Source organism: Lacerta agilis, chromosome 13 (assembly GCF_009819535.1).
Source record: "Lacerta agilis isolate rLacAgi1 chromosome 13, rLacAgi1.pri, whole genome shotgun sequence".
NCBI lineage: Eukaryota > Metazoa > Chordata > Lepidosauria > Squamata > Lacertidae > Lacerta > Lacerta agilis.
In genome coordinates, this window is record NC_046324.1 from 37,994,982 (window position 1) to 38,019,515 (window position 24,534).

The 24,534-nt window shown below is 45.0% G+C and overlaps 2 protein-coding genes across 5 annotated transcripts in view; one reads left to right on the top strand and one right to left on the bottom strand.

Moving 5' to 3' along the window:
• The window catches only part of LOC117056251 (multidrug resistance-associated protein 6-like), a 42,138-nt gene extending 36,595 nt beyond the window's left edge, over nt 1–5,543 (bottom strand). For all 4 annotated transcript variants that reach the window (XR_004427717.1, XR_004427718.1, XM_033166433.1 and 1 more), the window contains exons 1-2: nt 5,400–5,543; nt 2,179–2,355 (exon numbers count right to left, since the gene is read on the bottom strand). Coding sequence is in view for 2 of the 4 variants with exons in the window: in XM_033166433.1 (XP_033022324.1) it covers nt 2,179–2,355; nt 5,400–5,456 (234 nt within the window). In the remaining 2 variants the exon portion in view is untranslated. The remainder of the gene's footprint in view (nt 1–2,178; nt 2,356–5,399) is intronic.
• A 2,255-nt stretch (nt 5,544–7,798) lies between these two features.
• The window catches only part of LOC117056347 (nodal modulator 1-like), a 33,667-nt gene continuing 16,931 nt past the window's right edge, over nt 7,799–24,534 (top strand). The window contains exons 1-17 of the mRNA XM_033166580.1: nt 7,799–7,983; nt 9,672–9,761; nt 10,515–10,560; nt 12,019–12,119; nt 12,239–12,345; nt 13,046–13,118; nt 13,350–13,502; nt 14,470–14,607; nt 15,455–15,544; nt 16,305–16,410; nt 16,508–16,658; nt 17,637–17,814; nt 18,453–18,594; nt 19,716–19,847; nt 21,264–21,400; nt 22,252–22,339; nt 23,099–23,162. Coding sequence (XP_033022471.1) covers nt 7,837–7,983; nt 9,672–9,761; nt 10,515–10,560; nt 12,019–12,119; nt 12,239–12,345; nt 13,046–13,118; nt 13,350–13,502; nt 14,470–14,607; nt 15,455–15,544; nt 16,305–16,410; nt 16,508–16,658; nt 17,637–17,814; nt 18,453–18,594; nt 19,716–19,847; nt 21,264–21,400; nt 22,252–22,339; nt 23,099–23,162 — 1,943 coding nt within the window. The 5' untranslated portion in view covers nt 7,799–7,836. The remainder of the gene's footprint in view (nt 7,984–9,671; nt 9,762–10,514; nt 10,561–12,018; nt 12,120–12,238; nt 12,346–13,045; nt 13,119–13,349; nt 13,503–14,469; nt 14,608–15,454; nt 15,545–16,304; nt 16,411–16,507; nt 16,659–17,636; nt 17,815–18,452; nt 18,595–19,715; nt 19,848–21,263; nt 21,401–22,251; nt 22,340–23,098; nt 23,163–24,534) is intronic.

Consider the following 24,534-nt stretch of genomic DNA (forward strand, 5'->3'; position numbering starts at 1 on the left):
TGTTAGATACAATGTCGCTTTGAAGTACTTTGACAGATGAGATGGATTAAATCCCTGTGAGGGGATTGAAGATTTTGGAAATATCTCTTTTGTGGATTTTTGGATTGTTCTTGGCACCCTGTCGCAGGGGAAAATGGCGCTGGGAAACTAGCACTTAAAGATGGAAAATTACTGACACTTGACACCCTTTGTCTTCTTCAACCATGCTTGCTTTCGTTTTTAAACTGATCTTAGATCCGGGCACTACCCAGGAACAAAGGACAACCCTTTTACAATTAGAACTGATGAATCAGAAAATGGACTTGATAAGGTTTAACTTTAAAGAAATCATTTATGGATCGAGAAAAAGTAGCCAGATTTGGGAGAACTTTGATAAACTGGAAGTAAACCTTGCCAGGGAGCTGGAGGAAATACTGGAGAAATGCAATAAAGTGACTGAGCAAATCCAAGGAAATGTAAAACCCTGTTGGAGTGAGAGACACAGGGTTTATGTTTTGACTGAAAGAGCAACATCCTGTCTCTGGAGTGGGAGTCCAGAGATGAAGGTGAGAAGATTTTTGAAAACACAAGTGGAAGATAATTTAAACTACGAAGTGGAGATGCTGGAAGATGAGAGTTGGTGTTTCCCGAGGCTCCCAGGGGGAGGTTTATAAATTGTGAGCTGACACTGAACAAGGATGATGGAGGGAGATGCATAGATGAATGGGGGGTGAGCTTGGGAGAGTGTAGGAAAATGGTAAGAAGGGGGATAGGGTGAAAATGATAGAAATTTAATTAGGATGGCTCTATGGTACCCTGAAGATAGCGTGTTAAGATTATAGGATTTTGAATTAGTGAAGAGATATGTGATTGACTATCAGCAGCAGTTTAAATAAGAAGAAATATAAGATTGATTTAAGAATTATTATGTGATATTATAAGATGTTAAGTTTTTATGATTTTGAACTAAAGATATTTGAATGATTATTAAGGTAAAGAAATTTATTGGAATATTTTAATAAAAGTGGATATGGATAATGGATTTTAAAGCCAAAAATGGATGTTATCAAAGTATATTAGTATTGAAGGCAAAGGAGGGAAAACGGGGGAAGTCTTTTTTTAGAAGATTTGGAACAAGAATTCCTTTTATCTGTAAAAAGTAAAGGGATGTAGGTGTTTTGTTATAGATGTATTTATGTCTAGGTTTGTTTGAAAAAAGTTGTATGTTGTATTTGTGTATTGTTTTTGTGTTTTTGTTTATATGGAAAACCAATAAAATCTTATTAAAAAAAAAAAGAAGATGACTGTGAAACTTCCATTGGCTCAAACTAGCTGGGGTTCCCTTCACGTCTCCCATAACCCATTCTAAAACATCTGCATTGGTTGTCAGTTCATTTCCAGGCCCAGTTCAAGGTGCTCACATTAGTGCATCAAGCCCTAAATGGCCCCAAATACCTCTTCCCCATGATTGACAGATAGGGCCCTATTGGTTGTTCCACCACGCTCAAAAGCTTGGTGAGTGTCCTGGGGGAGGGCCTTCTCTGTGGCAGCCCCTTTGTGAAACTCTCTGCCCACAGAGGTGTGTCTTCATTCTGTAGCTTTCACTGAGGGCTGAAGACACACCTCTTTTCTCTGGCTTTTGATACCCAAGCTGTAGACTTTGAGGACCTGTCATATTTCTGTGATTATACGTTGTTTCAAAAGGTGTTTAACGTTGTGTTTTAATGGTTCTAACCTGCCCTGAGACCTTAGGGTGAAGGGTCAGTTGTGGTTGTTGATAATAATAATAATAATAATAAAGCATTTGTTCTGATTTGGTGAACTTTGATACTAAAATTCGGCGCCTCTCTCTATCCATTCTGAAGCATTATTTTGGCGCTCCCTGCAACATGGCAACCACCTCTGACAGGCAGCTTACGGTATATGACAAGGAGCATCCCCAATTCATCCTGATTTGCTTGTGCATTTTAAAATATGTTTCCCCACAAAATCCTTCATTTGTTGCACACTTTTCAGTGCATTCCCCCTAACCACAAAAAGGCCCATGGTTGGTTTTTTAAAAGGTGGATTCATTAAACTACGATGACGGAGTCATGTAATCCACACCTAAATTTCCAGTATCTGATTGAAAACCTCCTGCAAAATGACGACAGTCTGGAGAGGACCTAAATCTTCAGACCCCCCGAGACCCAGCCTTACCATTTTTGCTTTGAAGATAGCTGACATCCTGATGTAACCTCTGCAGTTTTTCCTAAGATAGAGGTAATAGACAGGGAAAGAGACCCAAAGGTAGACACATGGAATCCAAATCAGCACGGTGCTCTCAAAACACGAAGTAAAGCTTGGCGTAGCTGTATGCCATGTCTGGTTCCAATCCTGCAATGACAGAACAGCAGGAATGCTGAAGTTTTAAAGCAGAGATGTTGGGAGACTCATTCCCCTGTGTGCAGTCATGGGTTTATTGTATTTCACATGACTGGGTATGTGTTTTCATTCCACAGAGTGGGAAGTGGGAAGTGGCGTAGACACAGGGGCTTAGCTAGGTAAATTGGTACCCGAGGACAATTTTTTTTTGTCACCCCCCCCCCGGCATGGGAAGTTCAGGTGGTACCCAGTGCAGAAAATTTCTTGTCAACCCCCCGCATTGGACCCCCCCCCCCCGCAAAAATGGTTTTACGTTATTTCATATTTTCTTACAAAGAAATAATAACAAGTAATAATAAAAAACCCTTTTATTTATATCCCACCCTCCCCGGCCGAAGTCGGGCTCAGGGTGGCTAACACCAGATACATAACATTGGTATAAAATCAAACAATAATTAAATTACCTCCTAAAAACCTCTCAAAGTCCAATTAGATGGCTTTCCACAGGGTTAGGGTTGGGAACAGTATGTGTTCTCTGAACTGAAATTTCAGCCTTCATGACACAGGAAAACAGCCAAGTGAACAGCTATTTTGGTGGAGGAGGGTCAAGATATTAACCGATATGGATGAAATTTCATATATAGCTATATAATCCCTAGTATAGTAAGATAAGACCTTCGGAGCAGACATTAAAAAAAAATTCCAATTTCCCCCCCCAAAAAACATTTTCCTTGCTGATTTGTCACCCCCTCCATTATGGAACCCGGGGCGGCCTGCCCCCCTCGCTACGCCCCTGCGTAGACAGGATGTTTTGTCTTACTGTGTTTCCCTGAAGTAGGACTATTGTCCTTTGTTCTTTCTCTTTGCTGTCTGATGCTAGAGGGAGAGGGAGTCATGTTGAAGTGCTCCGACTGTGTATATATGTAATAAAGTAGGTTAACCAACCTGCTGAGTTGCTGTGGTCTGTTACGCAACTGCGCAAACCTCTGCGGATGCCTAAGAGTGTGTTGATATACTCCCACATCAATCACTATGATGTCCGGGGGCTGAAGAGGATGAGAAGCTCCCGAACGATCGCCCAGGAAGGAGGGAACATGCCAGTTGGGCATGTGTCTCTGCCAGGGTCCTACTTGTGAGTAGGCCATTTCCTGACAAACCCATGCTCTGCTGAGGACCACTTTCTGTCTTGAGAGCTGCATACTGGCAGTAGGTGATACCAGAGTGAAAAGTGGGCATGGTTGTCAGGCAGAGCCAAAAGAGGGTGAGCGTACCCTTTACATATATATATTTTTAAAGAAATAAAACTGAACCTGGGACCTTTTATATGGAAGGCATGTGCTCTGCTGATGAACTATGATACTTTTATAAATCTGATTCCCAGTTCAAAATGCATGGAAATCAGACTTGCACCAAAGCCATTTCTAAGTATACTGAATGGAGTAATGGAAAAGCGCTTTGCACATGCTCAGGGGAATGCCCTTAAGAGGGAACAGCCAGCATTGCAATGTTTTAGCTAGCTGATTGTTTATTTTAGATGTGATTATTGTTGTTTTACTGAGGTAACTGCCTGGCCGTGATAGATATATAGAAACCGTGTTCCAAAAGCTGTACCAAATAAATAAATGCACAGTAAACTTTTTTTTTCAAAATTGACCCTGCTTTGTATCCTGAGTGTTTTTGCTTGGCTGGAATGCGTCCTTGAACTCTGTTCATGCCTCTTGCTTGTGTCGGAAAAAAGCCTACTGTGCAAAGGCAGAATTTACATTTGATGTTCCACCTACTTTTGCCTCTGGGACTTACACCTGAATAAATGTTTAGAGGATTTCACTGTTAAATAAATAAACAGATAAAATTGTACAGTCATTTTAAAGCAGTACTTGCTCCATCTCTTGCCCTAATTTCCAAATATTAAGGCGCAAAAGGGAATAATTTCAGCTGCAGTCTATGAGAAAGGATTAGCACATTTGGATATGTGTCTGTGTGTGTTTTAATTGCCATAGAAGTCCAAAGTTTCTCAACTGTACACAGATACTGACAGATCAGTAAGGAAAGTTTAACAGGACCGTTGACTAGGCTGGCTTCTTGCTCACTGAACCTGCATCCAGAATGAATCTAGGGGAGAAATCAGGAACTTAGCATTAAAGAGAGATGAAAACAGTGGTGGCTGCTGCCCCATTGGGGCTGGCAGGGTGGAAGGTGGGGAGGCCCAACAGTAGGTGGGGCCAGAGCCAATAAGAGGCGGAGCCATCTAATTCTAGTTTTGTCCCCATCCTCCTCCCTGCTGAGGTTTACAAGGGGCAGCACTGCAACAGAGGCTATGTATATACATTTGTGGCTTAAAATGCAGAGAGCGTGTTCACATACTCACACCCCAGGCTGCGTTTCAAGTTGCCTTTGCACATTGCTGTACAAACCAGAGAGAGGCTGAGCATATATTCACCGGATGCCTGTTACATATTTAGATTCCATGCACTTGCAACCCTCATGCCCCCTGACTCCCATTCAGGAAGCTGTCATTTGCACATCTGCGACAGCTTTCTCAAGCGCGCACACCTCAGCTTCATCGCGGAACCGAAGGCGGCTTGCCTTTTCGTATCAGATGCAAGCAGGCCTGTGGGGCAATGCATCAGAGAGCAGTATTCCTCGAGAAACTATGGGGTGGCTATGGATGTGTGCCAAGCTCATGTGTGCACAGCCAAGCTCATGTGTGCGCAGCTTGCAACGCCAGTGAGGAGAGAGGGCATGTGTACACAGTCTTAGGAGGATAAAGCTGACAGCCCCCCTCCCCGCCCACTGGAAGAAAGAACGAGGGGAGGGGAGAAGATGAGGTTTGTGGCAGAGTGACCCATTCGCCCTACTACCACACCAGGAAAACACGTGGCATGGCCCCTTACCTCTCTGTGTACAAGTGGATGTGCATTGCTTAGTTGTGCAAGAGGGACAGTGACCAGAAGCTGTAAATGCCATGCAGCAAAGAGGCCACCAGATCTACTTTCTCTCTTGTTGCAGCTCACCCAGAAAACTTTGCCCAGCTGAGACACGTGGCTGACACTCACCCACAGCTCTGCAAATTGATCCTCCTTGGAGCTGCACAGCCAGCTCACTCCGCTCATGGTTCCTGCTTGTTGCCTTGTCAGCAGCCACTCCTGATCTTCCGCGGCTGCTCCAGTTTGCTGTCTAGTCTCCTTTCCACAATTCCTGCCCCCTTTGGCTTGAGAACTGCCTCTTTCAAAGGGGCGGGGATTCGACTAGCCTCTCTAGCATGGGCTTGTTTTGCCAAGGGCATGCCTTCAGCAGAAACAGGGTTGTTGTTGTTTTTTAAGGGGGGCATGGGAATTGATTTTAAATGTGCCCAAATGGAGAAAATGGGAGGTTATTAGTATTAATTTCATTTTTGAACTGCTTCCCATGGGGCATCCTGAAGCAATGTACAACATAATTAACACATAAAACAGTTACATATATAAAGAGTTAGAACAGGGGTCAGCAAACTTTTTCAGCAGGGGGTTGGTCCACTGTCCCTCAGACCTTGTGGGGGGCCGGACTATATTTTGATTTAAAACAACAACAACGAATTCCTATGCCCCACAAATAACCCAGAGATGCATTTAAATAAAAAGCACTCATTCTACTCATGTAAAAACACCAGGCAGACCCAGAGGTGCATTTTAAATAAAAGGACACATTCTACTTATGTAAAAACACGCTGATTCCCAGACTGTCCGCGGGCCGGATTTAGAAGGCGATTGGGCCGCATCTGTTTTGGGCCACAGCATGTTTGGATAATTGTACTGGAGCACGAGATAAACATTTTTATGCATGCATGCCTGGCAACTCCAAACCATCCCTCTCAACAGGGAAGAGCAGAAAGTGAGCTGGATTCCTTCTACAGGCAAAAGGGGTTTTGTGAGGCTGCTGTAGTAAAGTCCAGCGGGGCTCGGGCAACAGGTTTGTTATAAAATAACTGAATAAACCGAACTGGTAAATGATTCTCCCAAGCTGCAAAGCAGCCCCCTGATTTAGCAACAGCAAGTGCAATGGGCTTCATGCCACCTGCTCAGCTTTGTGGTGTGTGATTTTATTGCTTAAGTAATCCACCTCAGGAATACCATGGCCACTTGTCTTTTTCAGCATGCAAACTTTGGAACTCCCTGCCTATTGACATCAGTCAGTTACTCTTTTTGATGAAATGCTAAAAACATTTTTGTTTAGGCAAGCCTATCCAGTCATGTAAAATGTTGACATTAAACTGAGTTTTTAATTCATCTTTGATTTAAATCTTGTTTGAAAGTTTTAAGTACAGTTGTTGGGTTTTTTTTTACCATCAAGCAGTTTATAAGTTTTATTAAATAATAAAATTAATAGAAATCAATCAATGATAATTTCTTTACCAGTTTTCTTAAACAAGTTTGCTCAGGAGTTAAGTCTCATTGCTTATCAATGGGAACTTATCAAGTAAGCAGAGCCTTGCAGCTCTGTCCCAACCAGGTTTACTCAGAAGTAAGTTCCATACTGAGGTTAAACATTAGAGTGCTTCAGAGTGTAGCTCGACTGCACAAACCTTCCTTCAGAAATAACAGCACAATCCTAACCAAGGCTGCATAAGCATTTTAAAGCAAAATGGCTTTCCTCAAGTACTCTTGGGAACTGTAGTTTGCCTCTCAAAGAGTGACAACTCCAACACTTAAAACTCCCAGGGTTATATCCTACTTTTCCTCCAAAGGAGCTCAAGGTGGGCACACACAGTTCCCCACAGTCTTCATTTCATTCTCACAACAACCCTGTGAGGTAGGCTAGACGGCGACTGGCCCTGGGGCACCTGTGAGCTTCATGACTGAGTGGGAATTTGAACTCTGGCCTCCCAGGTCTGACACTTTAACCACTAAGCCACACTTCTGCTCTGGTGCAACCCTAGAGGGTGCAACCTCCCTCCTCCTCTATTGAAATGAAGCCAAGGAGGACGAGATGGAGGACCAATTTTTATCCACTGCATTTTGTCCCACCGTTTTTCTCCAAGGAGCTGTACATGTTTCTCCCCCTTCTCATTTTAATGCCGCACAACAACCCTGTGAGGTAGGTTAGGTTGAGAGAGGCAGTGAACTGCTCCGCCCCCAAGGTCATGGCCGACGGGGGGATTCGAACCTGGGTCCTATCCCGACGCTCTACTACGTCACTCCGGCTCCCATCACGTTCTACGTCAGGAAACCGTTCTTCAGGCTCAGACGTCGCTCATTCTGAAAGCACTGCGTCCTCTCCTCCCCCTCCCCCCCCCGCACCCAAGCCGTTCGGAGCGCCTTGCTATCCCAACCCTGGGAGTCGCAACTCCCCTCCCAGCCGCCAGGGGGAGCAGGGGTAACCCTTTCGCCTCTCGCACGGGCTTGCTTCCGGCCGGGAGGAAGAGACCATAGAGCGCATCCGGCGCACGCGCCGTCGCTCTTCCTGACTCTGAGCCGACTTTCCGAGGCTGCTCTGCGCGGGGCTGAGGGAGCCGCGATGCCGCGGGGATGGGCGCCGGCGGCGCTCTGGTGGCTCCTGTGGGGCTGCCGCTTGTGGGACGCGGCGCGGGGCTCCGAGGATATCGTGGTGGGCTGCGGGGGCTTCGTCAAGTCCGACGTGGAGATCAACTATTCCCTGATCGAGGTGAGCGCTGCGCCTCCGGCGTCGCCCGCTCTCTATCTAGCATTTGAAACGGGGCGGGCAGGTGAAGCAGCTCCTGGGGGATTGAGAAGGAGAAGAAATGGAGCAAGGGCCCGTTTCTCATTTTACTTACTTATTTCATTAAATTCATACACTGTAAAAACAAAACAAAAAGCCCACCTCCAAAACCCCTCAAAGCGCTTTACAAAAAGATAAAGCAGCATCAAGGAAAACCCGCAACCCTAGTTTAAAGCAAAGAAAATTTTAAAACTCTGAAGTGGCTTAAAATCACATCGACTTTCCAATAAGCATCTGGGAATGTATTTTTTTTTAGAAGCCTCCGAAGATAGTTCAGCGAAGGCCCCTTGCTCAGTCTCAATAGGCAGCGAGTTCCAAAGTAGATGCTCCGATCAAGTTCCTTACCCTGCGCTTTTTAGTGCATGGCACTTATGTAGCTGTAGAAAACGCTCACCACACACATAAGAGTGGATTTGTTGCACCACGAACTCTTTAATCACGTTAATTGTGCAAACCTAAGTTTCCATTATGCTGTTGAGCTGCTCTTGCGAAATGCTGACAACCTGGAGGTGTCTTGCATTCACCTTGCACTAAGCCTGCTACTATGTTGTCCTCAGAAGAAGGAAAGCCTGTTCTGTGACCAGCGCTGAAGCACAAAGCAGGTTGTGTGCCTCTGCCTGTCCACTTGGGAGAAGTTACACAGTTGACAGCCATTTTGTGTGGGGGTTCCTGTTCCTGCCCCCCCAACATGTTGGTGGTGTGCCCCCCCCATTGCACTCTTTTTGTGACGTGTTGAGTGATGCCTTCAGGTCACTTTGGGGTTCAGTGCGGGTCGTGATTGCGCGTCTTTCAGATAGTGGCTTCTCCTCTGGGGTGATCAGACAGGCTAGTATTTTCATTTATTTTTTTGCAGGCCAGTAACTTTTGTGGGCTTATTTGCAAGGCTGCCTTAGCCTTTCATGTAAAGTAGGGTAGGATACCTGTAGCCTTCAGATGTTGCTGGACTACAGCTCTTATAGCCCCTGACCATTGGCTTTGCTGGTTGAGACTGATTGACATCCAATGACATCTGGAGGACCACAGGTTCCCTACCCCTGCTTTAAACCATAGTTAAAAGTGTAACTGTAGCTTAAAGGTGAAAGTGCAACATCAGGGATAGAATGGCTGTTTTGCACCTCCGTGCTCCTGCTCTGCTACTGGGAACTAAGCTTTGCTTTGGCTTAGTGTTACATCCAAACTCAGGCTTGCGTTTTGTCTCCCTCTGAACAAACTGAGAGTTGTATCCAAAGTTTCTTCTTAGCTTACTGGTTACGTTTTGTTTGGCGGAGCCGAACCATGAGCCTGGGTTTGGACATAATGCTGAGCCAAACCATGGCTTTGCTTCCTGGAGCGGAGCAGGAGGAGAAGTGGGGGGATGGACATGAAGCACTTAGTTTTCTTCCTGTTCACCTGCATACGGTGTTTTTGCTCTGAAGCCATATTAACTGTGTTTAAATGTGTCGTGCAAACCAGGTCATTGTGTGTTCTGTATTTTATATTTATTTTTTTGCAAAAAGCTTTTGAGTTTATTTAATATAAAGAAAAATGAGGTATATGAGTTTAAAATAATAAATAATTGCTGTAGCAGAATGACCGTATTCCATTGTGGGTTCCCCCCCCCTTTCAATTTATAGATTAAATTGTACACCAAGCATGGAACCTTGAAATACCAAACAGACTGTGCTCCAAATAATGGTTACTTCATGATTCCTCTGTATGATAAGGTAAGCAACCATATGGTACCTGAACTGTAACAGTCAGGGGTCACTAACGTTTTTGTGCCTGTGGGTAAATTTACAAACCGGAGAAACTGGGAACACCATCACCCCATTCCACACCGCTATCAACCACACATTGCTGCTGTCTGTTCTACAGGTTACAGTGGCAAGCTTTCAAGCCTAATTTTAGCGCTGGGTGAGGGAGAGGCTACTGGTTCCAGGCTATTGACCCCTGGTGTAGGTCTCTTTTTGAGTTTTGAGTTATTTTTCTGCCCTGTGTGTACAGCTAATTGCACAAAAGTTAAATGTACATAGGTTGAGGGCTTACTATACTGTGTACAGTTTGGGTAACTTCGCCTGAAAAGGGATATTGCAGAATTGGAAAAGTTTTCAGAAAGGGCGACCACAATTATCAAGGGGATGGAGTTATGCCACTAAGAGGAAAGGTTGCAGCTTTTGGGACTTTTAAGTTTAGAAAAAAGGTGAGTAAGAGATGACACAATAACAGATTATAGAATTATTCATGGCCTGGAGAAAATGGATGGAGAAAAGGTTCTGCCTCTCTCATGACATTCAGAACTTGTGGACATCTAACGAAGCTGGACGTTAAAAGCTTCAGGACAGATAAAAGAAAGTACTTCACCTAGTGCATAGGATTTATTGGATTTAAGATAGAAAATAGTCAACTGCTGGGTTTTCTTTAGAAAGCTGTTGTGTTTTTATTGTAATTGCAAAAAATGTTCATGATTTCTTTTGTAGGGGGATTTTGTCCTTAAAATTGAACCTCCCCTAGGGTGGAGTTTTGGTATGTATGTACCTGTTTGTTTGTTTGTTTTTTGATGGGGTGGGATATGAATTGTTCCAATTGTTGGTTTTAGATCATTTTGGAGTGTATGTTTGGCTCTGCTCACTTTTGGCATGCTGTCAGAAAAAAAGGTTTGCTGACCCAATGTACAAAACTGCACTGTAACGTTGCAGTCATATGCATTCTTATCTGGGAATAAGTCCTACTGAACTCACTGAAAAGGACAGTATAGGATTGCACTGGACTGAAACTGAGGTTTTCAAAAGTTCATTTCTAGTGGCATTTGCTTCTATAGTTGGCGTGGGGAACCTTTGGCCCTTCAGTTGTGGCTGAACTACAGCTCCCCACTATCCCTGGTCCTTGACTGTGCTTTCTGGGACTGAAGAGAGTTGTAGTTTTGCAACCGGAGCACCAAGCATTCCTCACATCTATTCTGTGGTGATAAAAAGTCAAAAGCTATAGAGATAAGAACAGGGCTCTGTGTAGGATATGCTGGGCCTTGCATGGTGAAAAATATGCTGTGACCCTGTGTCTTTGGGGTGGAAATGCTGCCTTGATTTTATTATCTATTTACTGAAAGCCTTTCTAAGCTACTTAATTTTACAAAAACAAAACAAAACCCTGAGCTGTATAAAAAAAATCCTTTAAAATCCACAGTATCATAACAACAGTTAAAACAGCACTAAGTACACAGGAGCCGGTAAAAACAGGAATTCAGTTTTGAATCCCTCCCCCTGCAAGTATAATGAAAACAACCAATAAAACAGGTTAACCAAACAGCTCTTTGGATCACTGCATTAAAAAAAAAACCCGATGCTAAACCTGTTTGCCTGGTATGGTATTCCTTTTCCCATTACTAAGACTAGGAATCACTTGCAACTTATAAATCTATTGACCAGAAGTGTTCAAAATAATCCACATAAGGCCCTCCAAACCCGGCTGTAGGTCTGCGGGGGGTCTTTGATCTGATGAACTGATGTTAACGAATGCAATAAAACTGTTCCAAATGTCATCAAATGGGCCTGTTTCTGTCTTCTAGCAACATGGTGGATGAATTCAGAAATAGCAAGGCCCACTCTCATGGGGCAGGGAAAACTCTGGCAAAATGATAGCATCTTCACATTATGTCTGAAACAACCAAGGCCACCACCCCTATACCATTTTTAGCAGTCATGGCTTCCCCCAGAGAATCTTGGAAACTATGGTTTAAGGTTGCAGAGGTTTCTATGCAAGGGAAATACTGTTCTCCTAACAACTCTTGCACCCTTAACAGACTACACTTCCTAGGATTCTTTGCTAAAAGCTGTAATTGTTAAAATGGCATCATAGTGCTTTAAAATGTTTGGGGCGGATATGGTTTAAGGAATGATGCTTCATGTATAGCAGACACAGAAGACATCAACATAATCTCTCCCCACCCCCCGTTTAATACTTTTCCTTTCATTCCCTCCCCACCAGAGCCCACAAGCGTGGACATCCACGTGGACGGTATCAATGACATTTGCACTAAAGGAGGTGACATCAACTTTGTGTTTACAGGCTTCTCTGTAAATGGGAAGGTAAAAGGCCCTTGTTGTTTGACCGCTGCTGCCTCCTTTTGGAGGAGGTGATGGGGAAGCAGGTCCTCTGTGCTTTTCCCCCTGCAAGCTGAAGAGCTGCTCTGTCAACTTCTTTCCAGGTTCTCAGCAAAGGTCAGACACTGGGTCCTGCCGGGGTTCTTGTTGCACTGCGGAATCCTGGTTCGGAGGCAAGCATACAAGCCACGACCACTCAGCCGGGCGGAAAGTGAGTCTGACTTGTTGCCACGGGGCTGTATCTCATGCTGTAGCTCCAATGGTGCAGCAGATTTCTGTGTGTGCAGTGGATTTTCCACTTCCTCTCCTGCCCCCTCCAGCCCACTCTGCCACGCCCACCCTCAAAATAAACTCTGGAGAGTTGAGGGGCTCCCTGGAGCAGCTTTGGGCAGCACACAGGTGGGAGGAAAGGAAATGGCAGTCCCATTGTGCCAGTGGGACTACATACGTGGACCATTAGTTTACAAAGCATAGGTTATTTACATACAGCACTTAGGGCTCACGAGTATAAAGGCGATTTACAAACAGAAAAACCCAACTGCGCAAGTGTTAAAATGTAGAAATCCAGAAATAGCATGCAGAGTAAAACAACCCCATTTTAAAAACAGCACAGTAACTAAAAGAGAAGAATCTGGCTGAGAGATCAAGGTAATGCCTGCGTAAATAGAGTGTGTTGCTTGTATACCAGAGGTGGTTTTGGGACAGTTAAAACTGTAGGGCCTTAGCGACTGTGTGAAAGTTTTTGCTTCCGATGCCTCTCTTACATTCTTGCAGGGATTGTTTGAAAAAGAAGGGCAGGGGACCATAGCTCAGTGGTGAAGCACATGGTGGGTGGGGTACAAATATCATCATGCAGCCCACACTGTTAGCCAGAGCTATTCTATTTGTGAACTAACTTTCCTTTTCTACAGGTATGCCTTTTTCAAGGTCCTTCCTGGGGAATACGAAATCTTTGCTTCCCATCCAACCTGGATGCTGAAAGAGGTGAGTGCTGCTGAAAATTGAAGCATTGAGCAAGAAGAGATTGCTTGCACACAAATCTGCCCCATACGCTGGTGAAGTGAAGGCGCTGACTTTCTCAGAACAAGAAAAATCTTTTAATGGTCAAAATAGTTTTATACTTACAGAAGTTACCCCCAAAAAGCCTCCAAAACCGTATGTTAACTGTTTTTGTGGAATTATGAGACCAACTGTTCACATTTTTCTATATTTCAGGCCAGCACAACTGTAAGAGTGACCAATTCTAATGCTTATGCCTCTGGCCCTCTCGTTGTCGCTGGTTACAACGTTTCAGGATCCGTCCGGAGTGATGGGGAGCCCATGAAAGGGGTCATGTTCCTCCTTTTCTCATCGTCGGTAACCAAGGAGGTCAGTTGTACATCATGCAAAAGAGAGGGTTGTAGCCAACTATTCCTGCTCCCCCCAGTAGACCTATTGAAACTAATGAACCCAAGTTAGTCATTCCCATTAATCTCAATGGGTTTACCTTGAGTAGGACTAGCATTGGATACAACTCAGAATGTTTTTGACATCTGTGGATATGTGATATCGGTTCTGTTTTTTTTACCCCCCTCAGACCGTTTTTGACAAACGTGCCTAACTGCAGTTAAATGAGCCTGGTCTTCACAGAATGAGATAGTGGTATGCTGTGGAAGAAAGGGACTGTGTCGCTTAATTCATTTTATTTATAGAAAGTATTTATATATCTCAATTAAAACAAAAACACCCCCCCCCCCGCTTCCATACAATAAAATCCCTATTAAAAAAGTTAAAATGAGAAATCAGCTAAGCCTTATGGAAAGAGGTATTCTTACTTGCCTGTATAAATCTTACAGAATTGAAAAGTTTTCAATAGGTTTTTAAAAGTTGAAACAGATGGCGCCTTCAGAGTACAGATGGAGGACCACATTTCTAAAGTTTTACCAACCATCAGGGATGATAGGAGAAGTATGCCAATAACTTCTAGGGATCCAAGCTTGAACACTGCTCCGATCCATCTGGTTTATGGGGAACGGCCAATGCTCCAAAGTAATTAGATGATGGGCGGTGTGAGTTTCTCTTGCATCTTGGGAAGAGGAGGGAGCGATTTTGTACCTGAGTTCCATGCGCACAATCCTGGTTTTTGCATGTGACGCATCTGTTTTGTATGCTGCTCTGTGAGCCGAATTCCCTGTTTGTTTACATGAAGAGGGAAGACCATCGCTTGAGTGCCTCTTCAGATGAATGGACAAGCTTTGGCAGCCATGGAGCTCCTGTTTATGCATTGGGAAGTTCTGTGCTTTTTGGGGTTCCTTGTTTTCTCGGTATAGAGGATTGTCTGCCTTCTTTTGTACAGGACATCATGGGCTGCAGCACCTCTCCAGTTGATGGCTTTCCTGCCAGGGACGATTCTCTCGCCTATCTCTGCAATGTCATCTCCAAAGAGGACGGCTCGTTTACTTTTCTGTCTTTGCCAAGTGGGCAATACACTGTGGTGAGTAATGAGAGAGCTCCCAGGCCTTTCTAAAGAAGGATTTCCTCAAAAGTGAAGGAGGAGTTTGGATTTGATATCCCGCTTTTCACTACCCAAAGGAGTCTCAAAGTGGCTAACATTCTCCTTTCCCTTCCTCCCCCGCAACAAACACTCTGTGAGGTGAGTGGGGCTGAGAGACTTCAGAGAAGTGTGACTGGTCCAAGGTCACTCAGCAGCTGCATGTGGAGGAGCGGAGACACGAACCCGGTTCCCCAGATTACGAGTCTGCCGCACTTAACCACTACACCACACTGGCTGTAAGCAGGGGTCATTAGCCTTCTTGGGGGCCCTGGGTGCAGCTGAAGGTGATAGAAACTGGTGTGTTTGTGTGTGTATTGACAACAACACTTGCACTCTGCAGTCACACACACACCCTCATCTCCCCCATGCAAATAGCAAGTAGGCTTGAAAAAAATAAAACAAACTTTTTTCAAACATATTTCGTGTGTGTGTGAGAGAGAGTGACAGATTTATTTGTTTCATATCTATCCGACTTTTCCTCCCATGAGCTCAAGGTGTACACGGGGCTCCCCCTTCAGGTAGATACACATTATTACATTGGGCTGTATCCAACTAAGAATTACTCAGAGTATACTCATTGAAATGAATGGCCTAAGCTCATCATGTCCGTTAATTTCTTTACTCTGGTTGTGGCTAACGTTGGATGCAGCTGATTGCCTGGAGGGCCCCTAGACTCAACACTCACCATTGCTAGAGAAACACCTCCCACTGCGATGGATTGGATTTTGTTTGGATATGCGTTTTGGAGAAATACATTGCTTAACCTGGGGCTCTGCATTCTTCCCAGGTCCCCTTTTACCGAGGCGAGAGAATTATGTTTGATGTTGCTCCATCTAGATTGGACTTTACGGTGGAGCATGACAGTTTGAAAATTGAGGTGAGCTCTTCTCGAATTACCCTTTTCGCACTTTGGATGAATTTAGGTAAAGCATATTGTACGGATCGACGTACCTTAACCTGAAATAATCCAGTAATTCAGAACTATTTCAAATGGTGTAGGAGGGAGGAAAAACAGTTCTAGTACGATGCATTCTAATTCCATCCTTTTCCACCTGTGGTAAAACTGTTTATTGGCATTCAAATTCCGGACAGTGCTTTGTCAAGAAATGACCAAAATACTCAGCCATCCCATTCCATCTTCCCTGCAGCTTTTTTAAAAACTGAAACAATGGGATGATCAATTGAAAAGTTTCAACTCTTGATGAGGATGCTGGTGGCTGCCAGAACCTGTTGCCCCCCAGTGGAGAACCTTGTAGGATTGCGACTTTCGCTTTGGTATAAGAATATGTGCAGTTTAGCATTAGCTGAAAAAATAACTTCTAAATCACATGTTGCCAAAGCCTTGGAGGACCCTGAAAGATTCTGTGCTGTTTGGTGGGATTTTATCTTATGTACGAAAAAATAGGCACACAAGACTCCCTCTCCGTAGTATAATGTATAATTTTTGTTTTCCTAATGGTCTTAATGTACTTTACAAACCTAATGCTAAATCCTTCTCAGATTCACAGTGTGCCTTTTTTGTACTACTGTTATTTTTATTGTATTGATTTCATTTACCTCAATGAAATATTAAATTAACAAAAATATTATTATTATTATTATTCAGCCATTGATCTCTCCCACTTCCTCCCTTTCAGCCCATTTTCCATGTCATGGGCTTCTCAGTCACAGGGAGGGTGTTGAACAGCCCAGAAGGGGAAGGCGTTTCAGATGCTACTGTGACGCTGAATAACCAGATTAAAGGTATGTGCTTCTTGTTTTGCTCTGGTGTCCTATGGGATTGGTCTTCCCCATTGGCCAAGCTGAATTCAAACAGAATTTGTCCATTTTCAAACCACAGTTACTACCAAATCTGACGGCTCTTTCCGACTTGAAAACATAACCACCGGAACGTACACCATTCAAGCCCAGAAAGAGCACCTCTTCTTCGATACCATTACGGTGAAAATTGCCCCCAACACTCCCCAGCTGGCTGACATCATCACAACAGAGTGAGTGTCTGAGTAGGAAGCCGAGCAAGGGTCAGGCTTGGGGTTTTCCAGAGCAGAGCTGAGGCCTTGGGATAGGAGCACAGGAACCTACCATACACCAGGGAGGGGCTGTAGCTCAGCGGCAGAGCATCTGCCTCAGGTGCAGAAAGTCCCTGGTTCCAGCCCCAACATCTCCAGGTAGGCCTAGGGAAGATCTCCTGACCTCCTGTAGAGTTGCTACCAGTCAGAGTAGACAACCCTGAGCAAGATGGACCAATGGTGCAGCTTGCTTATTTATTTATTTATTTATTTATGAATGAATGACATTTATGCCTCACCTTTCCTCCAAGCCACTCAAGGTGGCCTGCAGAGTTCTCCCTGTTTTATCCTCATAGCAGCCCTGCGAGGTAGGTTAGGCAGAGAATAGGTTACTGGCTCAAGGCCACCCAGCGAACTTCATAGCTATGTGGGGATTTGAACTCTGCTTTCCCAGGTCCTGATCCAACACGGGAGCAAGTGTGGTGTAATGGTTAGAACGTTGGACTCAGACCTGGGAGGCCAGGGATTGAGACCCCAGTCAGCCATGAAGCTCTCTGGATGCCCTTGGGCCAGTCACTTCGTTCTCAGACCAACCTACCTCGCAGGGTTGTTGTGAGGGTGAAATGGGGAGGAGGAGAACCATGTGCCTTGAGATCTTTGGAAGTGAAAGGTGGTACAGTATACAGTGGTGCCCCGCTAGACGAATGCCTCGCTAGACGAAAAACTCGCTATACGAACGGCATTCGCGAAAATTGCCGCGCTCCATTGCCACTTCGCTAGACGGAAAATTCGCTCTACGAAGACACTCGTAGAACAAATTATTTTCGTCTAGCGGGGCACCACTGTATAAATAACAACAACAATGTCGTTATATTGGAGTTGGGAACCCTGTGGCCTTTTGGATTTCCAGACAATTCCAATTGTTCCTCACCATTGGCAATGCCCTTCTTTCCCCAATAGGTTCAGTGTCTGTGGCCAGATATCAGTAACCCGCTTTCCTGACTCTATCAAGCAGATCAACAAATACAAGGTGACGATGTTGCCTCAAGACAAGGACAAAACCTTGATGGTTACTACGGAAACGGACATTCGTGGTGCTTTCTGCTTCAAGGCAAAATCGGGTGCCTATGTCCTCCAGGTCAGAATAACTAGTACCTCTTAAGAAAAGAAATAACTTGTAAAAGCAATCAAATCTGGAAGCTTGGGAGCAGATTTATGTTTCTCAAAGTGGTGGGAGACCTTAGGCCCATGTGGCCCTCAAGCCTTCTCTACCTGGCCCTTGGAATCCTTTATTCTGCTTTGTACCCCCAGTTTTTCATTGGCTGGAATGTGTCTTTGAACTCTGATAATGCCTCTTGGAGGGCAAAGGAGTGGGTGTATAGAAACTAGACCAGGGTTTCCCAAACTTGGGTCTCCAGCTGTTTTGGGGCTTCAGTTCCCATCATCCCTGACCACTGGTCCTGCTAGCCAGGGATGATGGGAGTTGTAGTCCAAAAACGGCCCCAAGTTTGGGAAACCCTGAACTAGGCTACTGCACAAAAGGAAAATTGACATTCATTGCTCCACCCACTACTGGTATGTGACTCCTCAGAAGGTCGCCCTGAGGGAAGTGCAGCCTACAACTCCCATCAGCCTTGGCAAGTGTACTCAGTGATCTCCTTGCATATTTCCAGTTCCTTGCTCCTTGCTGCTCAGCAAATGGGGTACAGCTGTTGTCTTTTATCTGTGTTGCTTCACACAAGGAAGTAATTCTCAGCGTCATTTTCTTTGCTGTAGGTGATCGTTCCCGAGGCAGAAGCCAGAGCTGGCCTTGCTTTGAAACCCAAGACATTTCCTGTGACGGTTGCCTCCAAACCGGTGCTAGACGTGATCTTCTCACAGTTCCTGGCCTCCATTTCGGGGAAAGTCACTTGTTTGGGTAAGATTTGCACTGACGGGTGGAAACAGTTGACTTAAGTTGTTCATATAGTCTTTTGGGAATAGCCGACACTGTGCCCTCCCGATCTTGTTAGGCGTCAACTCCCATCAGCCCCAGACAGCAAGGGGTGATGGGTGTTGCAGTCCTACAACATCTGGAGGGCTCCACGCTGACTACTGTAGCAATATAGCCACCAAGGCTAAGGCTCGGAAGAGCTTGATGCCTGTGTCTTGGCCTATGGACCTGCAGGGGATCTCCCAGCACACTAAGCTATGCTTACTCCTGTCAGTCTCCTTAAAGGAAACATTACTTCCCTTTGGCAGTCCTTTCCTCCCCATTGGGGTGAAATTGGGGAACATCAGGCTGAAATGCGGCCCTCCAGGCCTCTCTGTCTGGCTCCTTGGCCCTCCCTAGGCTATAGTGCCTCTCCACAGCCCTCACCAATCTTTCTCCACACCATTGAGAGTTGTTTCCTGGCTGAAATATACCCTTGCAGCTGCCATAATGCCTTTTGTGTACCTGGATGGAGAAAGCTGTGCGTCTGTAGTGTCCTCTGACTTTTGCACGCTTGAAATGCAGCCTACAAAGTTAAGAGCTGCATCCCTTCCTCCATCCACTTTCTGCCTGGCCCTGCCTCACCACTGGAATGTGGCCCCCAGGAAACCTTCCACAAGGGAATGCTGCTCTCCCCGCTCCTGTCTTGGCATAAAATAGAAAGCGTGAATGGCGCCCCTATTTGCTAACCTGTGATGTACAGACATCCTTGCCTGGGAACTTGTGGGTTGCATTTAGTGTTGCTCGTACACAGAGTAGGCCTGAATATTGACATGATTACCTGGGGGCCATTGATTTCAGTGGGTCTCCTCTTGAGGGTAACTTTGCTGGATGCAACCATGTGATTGGCTGCAAATTCTTGTCGAGTGTCAGCTAGCTGGTAGGTCCAGGTTTGTTCTCAAATGAGTGCTGGCTCTCATCAAGAGGCTAACATCTGAATCAAGCCTCTGTCCCCCCCCCCCATTTCTAGGAATCTGTGACCCCCCCTCCCAAAAGTCCTAAGGAGGCTTCTGCATAAACATGGCAATCTGAAAGCTGCACATTCTCCTCTTTTTGTCTTCCCCCAGATGCTTGTGGCGAATTGACGGTGACACTCCAGTCTGTGAACCGGCAGGGGGAGAAGCGTAACCTCCAACTTGCAGCAAAGTCTAACTCGGTGACTTTCTTGTTTGAAAATGTGCTTCCTGGAAAGTATAAAAGTAAGGACAATGCAGTGCTTCTAGTTTGTACGTAACAAAGTCGCCTGCTAGTGCAAAGATTTCCACCTGTGTAATGGAACTTTCTCTTCATACGTGCCTTCCCTAATTACCCCCAAAACCTCTGGAGCAGTTTTTGGGGGGCCATGAGAGGGCGTGTGGGGAGAGGGAGTCTGGTTGCACAGGGGTGTTTACTACCTTTTCACTGTTTCAAATTGTGCCAGAATTTGCTACTCGTTAATATTTATGCTCCACTTTTCATCATCATCATTTATTTCCAGAGTTAAAACCATGCTCAAGGCAGCTTCCAACATGAAAGCATTCATTTCATACAGTCATACCTTGTGTTGCGTTCGCTGCGGGTTGTGAACGACATGGGATACGAATGCGCCAAACCTGGAAGTAACGGAACGGAGTACTCCTGGGGTTGGCGGGTCGCGTGTGCGCAGACGCGCTGAATCGCAACCCGCACGTGCACAGAAGCGGTGCTGCGGGTTGCGGACTTCTCAGGATACGAATGGGGCTCCGAAACGGATCCCGTTCGTATCTAGAGGTACCACTGTAATTTTAAAAATTATAACAGCGGTCGTAAGCCATAAATAAAAGCATATCAAAATGTACACAACAAAATAAAACAATCCCCCACATAAGACATAAGAACTAAAAACAAAGCTGCAAAAAATAATACCAATAGAACAGCAGAATTAAAATCTCAAAAAAAAAAAAAATTGACCTCAACAAAAATACCTAAAAAATACCCCACTTTTTGGCCAAGATATGTCTCCACTGAATTTCAGCCTTTCAGTGTTTAATCAATTTAATATGCTTGATGCTATTAAATAAATAAAAAACAAACACTGCCACCAAACTGTTAATCATTTAAAAAGATGCCTTAACTGGGCAGCATAATGTTATTTTCAAAAAAAAAAAAATCATTTTAATACAATTGCTTATAAAAAACAACAGAAGGAAAATACCCTATTAAAAAGAAACTTTCCCATGTTCTCCTGCACGCTGAAGTTTCCCCTAAAGTTTCTGGGCCTGATGTGCGCAATCCCTGTGGTGTTTTTTTCAAAGAGAGAAAAATGTGGGGAATGCACAGGTGAAAGCACATAAGTTCCTTACGTCTTGCAGACTTCCTTTTCAAGCAGGGGCAGCCAGTGTGGCGCCCTCCACTTTTTATGGGCTCCAGCTCCCATCAGCCCCAGCCAGCACGGCCAGTGGTCAGTGATGACTCTTTCTGCCACATCTGGAAGGCTCCACGTTGGCTAATATGCCCATTTCTCCCATATCCGGACTTATTTTTAAACGCTAGTGCTTACAAAATGTTCGGATGACTCCTGTGCTTGTCTAACTGCTTGTTTTTTAAGCATCAGATGTGACCCCTCCCCCTTACTGGTCTGTCTTTTTTCTTTTAAGTGAGCATCATCCGTGAAGACTGGTGCTGGAAGAATAAATCCTTGGAACTTGAGGTTTTGGAAGAAGATGCGTCAGGGATTGAGTTCCGCCAGACTGGCTATATGCTGCGCTGTTCTCTTTCCCATGCGATCACTTTGGTGAGATCATGGCTTATATGTGTTCTTTTTGGCCTGAACTGCCCCACAACATAGCGTCATACGCAGCTGCCTTATAGAGAGTCAGACTCAGTATTGACCATAAGAGTTGCCCCATCCAGTCCCTTCCAAAATCTGGTAATCACCAACCTGGCCGCTGCCCATAACTATCAAATTAATGATTTAAGTAATATATTTCTATACTAATGCTGCTGTATACATATATACGTGTATGGTTTTTGTTGTGCAAATTTTAATGTGTTATTTTTGTACTATTGATTTAGTAAATTGGTCTGTGACCGTAAAAATTCATTCATTCATTCATATTTCTATACTGCCGGGGGGGGGGGGATGCTGGTCGTGTTGTGGTCTAAACCACTGAGCCTCTTGGGCTTGCCGATCAGAAAGTTGGCGGTTTGAATCCCCACGATGGGGTGAGCTCCCACTGTTCTGTCCCAGCTCCTGCCAACCTACTAGTTCGAAAGCATGCCAGTGCAAGTAGATAAATAGGTACCGCTGCGGCAGGAAGGTAAATGGCATTTCCGTGCGCTCTTGTTTCCGTCAAGGTGTTCCATTGAGCCTGAAGCGGTTTAGTCATGCTGGCCACGTGACCTGGAAAGCTATCTGTGGACAAACACTGGCTCCCTCGACCTGAAAACGAGATGAGCGCCATAACACCATAGTCACCTTTGACTGGACTTAACCGTCCAGGAGTCCTTTCCCTTTACTGCCTTTCCCACTTAATTTTGGAGGCAGAATTGGAAACTGCTGTAGATATTTGAAAACTGACTTGGAAACTTCAAAGATTGGGATTCAATACCTGCTAATAGACTTCTTGGGTTTTTTGTCATCAGGAGTTTTATCAGGATGGAAATGGACCTGAGAACGTTGGCATTTATAACCTGTCCAAAGGGGTGAACCGATTCTGCCTCTCCAAGCCAGGTAAGTGTCTTGTTGGAAATGAATGGTCTTGTATGCATGTGTTTGTGTGTGAGGTTCCAACAGATAGTGGAAAATTTTGAAGTGCAGCCCCCATAACAGCCCCCAAACCTGCACCCCACTGCAAGCGCAGAAGAGCCGAATCGCAACCCGCGCATGCTCAGACGTGCGCTGTAGGTTGCGAACGCTGCGGGTCGCAAACGTGCCTCCCGCACGGATCATGTTCGCAACATGAGCGTCCACTGTATCCAGCATTTTAGGATCAACAGATAGCCATAGACAGGTAAGCTACAAAAGATGGTTAGCATGTTGGACATTGACTGGGAAACCCCAAGTTCACTGGATGACTGTAGGCCAATCGCTGTCTTGGGCTAGGCTCCCTTGCAGGGTTGTTATTTTGAGGTTGGAGTAGACCAAGAGCCAGGACCTTCCTGGGGTGCCTTCTCCTGAGTTTGAGGAACCAAGTGCATCCCGGAGTACCTCACCAGTCCTGTAGGGGGAACACCAGGTGGGAGGCCATGGAACGTAGGAGGAGTGCCTATCTACCAATGTGATCTGCACTGAGACAGAGAATTGGTGAGCTGGTGTCTTCTGCTGGCAAGCCTCTTGTTTAGGCAGCAGGTTTCAGGTTGCCAGCGAAATGCTTCAAGCAAGGCAGGTTCAGGAGCTGATGAAAAGACTAGCGTGATATAGTTTTGAAGTATGGGAACCTTCAGAATCTGAAATCAGGATTGCAACTGTGTCTCTCTTTGATATTTTCAGGTGTGTACGAAGTCACACCCCGTTCCTGCCACCGTTTTGAACACGAATACTACACCTATGATACGTAAGCATGAAGTAGAATAGGATAAGATAATCTTTGTTGTCATTGTCCAATGCAGAACAACAAAATTGAACATCTACATCAAACCTACGACAACCATCAACCTGCTATCCCCACCCATCCCACCTCTGCATAATAACCCCCTAAAAACTCTGATACCTCCCCTAATTTACCCCTAAAACTCTGATACCCCATATCTGAGTACAGACCCTCCCTCACAGACTGCCTTTCATTGCATTCAGAACAGAAATCGCTCCTGGATAGAAGCTATTTCTCAGGCAGCTGGTCCTGGTCTTTATGACCCTATACCTCCTTCCAGAAGGCAGAAGCTGACAAAGATCATTTCCGGGGTGCACAATATCCTGCACAATATCTGTTGCTTTCTTATAGCACCTGGAGGCATAAATTTGGTGCAAAGTGGGAAGAGTTCGCCCAGTTATCCTCTCCGCTGTCTTTACAACCCTGGACAGCGCTGTTCTTTCTCCAACCGTGCAACTCCCAAACCACACACAGAGACCATAGGTTAATACACTTTCTACCATACAGTGGTAAAATGCCCTCAACAGGTCCTTTGATAGATTGTTTTTTTCCGGAGGATTCTCAGAAAGTATAGCCTCAGCTGTGCATCAGATCTTTACTATTTGTTCCCCACATTAGATCATCTCTCAAGTCCATTCCCAGAAAGCGAAACACCGAGACTTGTTCCACACACTTCCCCTCGATATTAAGTGGTTGAATATTCCAATTTACATTTCCTAAAATCCACAATTATTTCTTTTGTTTTCTTTAAATTGAGGAATAGATTGTTTTCCCTGCACCACTCCACCAACTGCTCAACTTCCTTCCTATAGGCCACTTCATTCTCTCCAGCTGTAATTAGACCAACTACTGTTGTATCATCTGCAAACTTAATGATCTTATTACTAGGATACTTGGGAGCACAGTCAGATGTGTAGAGCGTATATAAAAGTGGGCTCAACACGCACCCCTGCGGCATCCCCGTATTCATACTGAGGTCCGCAGAGACGTGAGAACCCATCCTGACCTGTAACAGCTGGTTTGCAACCTTTGCGGAAATGTTCACGGTCAATATTTGCAATGAATAAATGTGGTAAACTAGAAGGAAGCTGTTTCCGGGGCTTCTAGAGGCTGTAGTGGAGCTGCTTTTCCATGGGTTCATCGCACAGTGTGGCTGTTGTGCTCTTAAAGAAGAAGCACTTAACTGCCTGGTTGGAGCTAGGCAAGCAGGTCCTTAGCAGCTGACAGTCTTCCCTGATCCCAGCTGGGTGACACTTGCATGCTAAGGACCTGGCTGTTTGGACCCTAGGAGTATAGGAAGCTGCCTTGTTAAAAGTCAGGCCATTCAGTTCAGTAT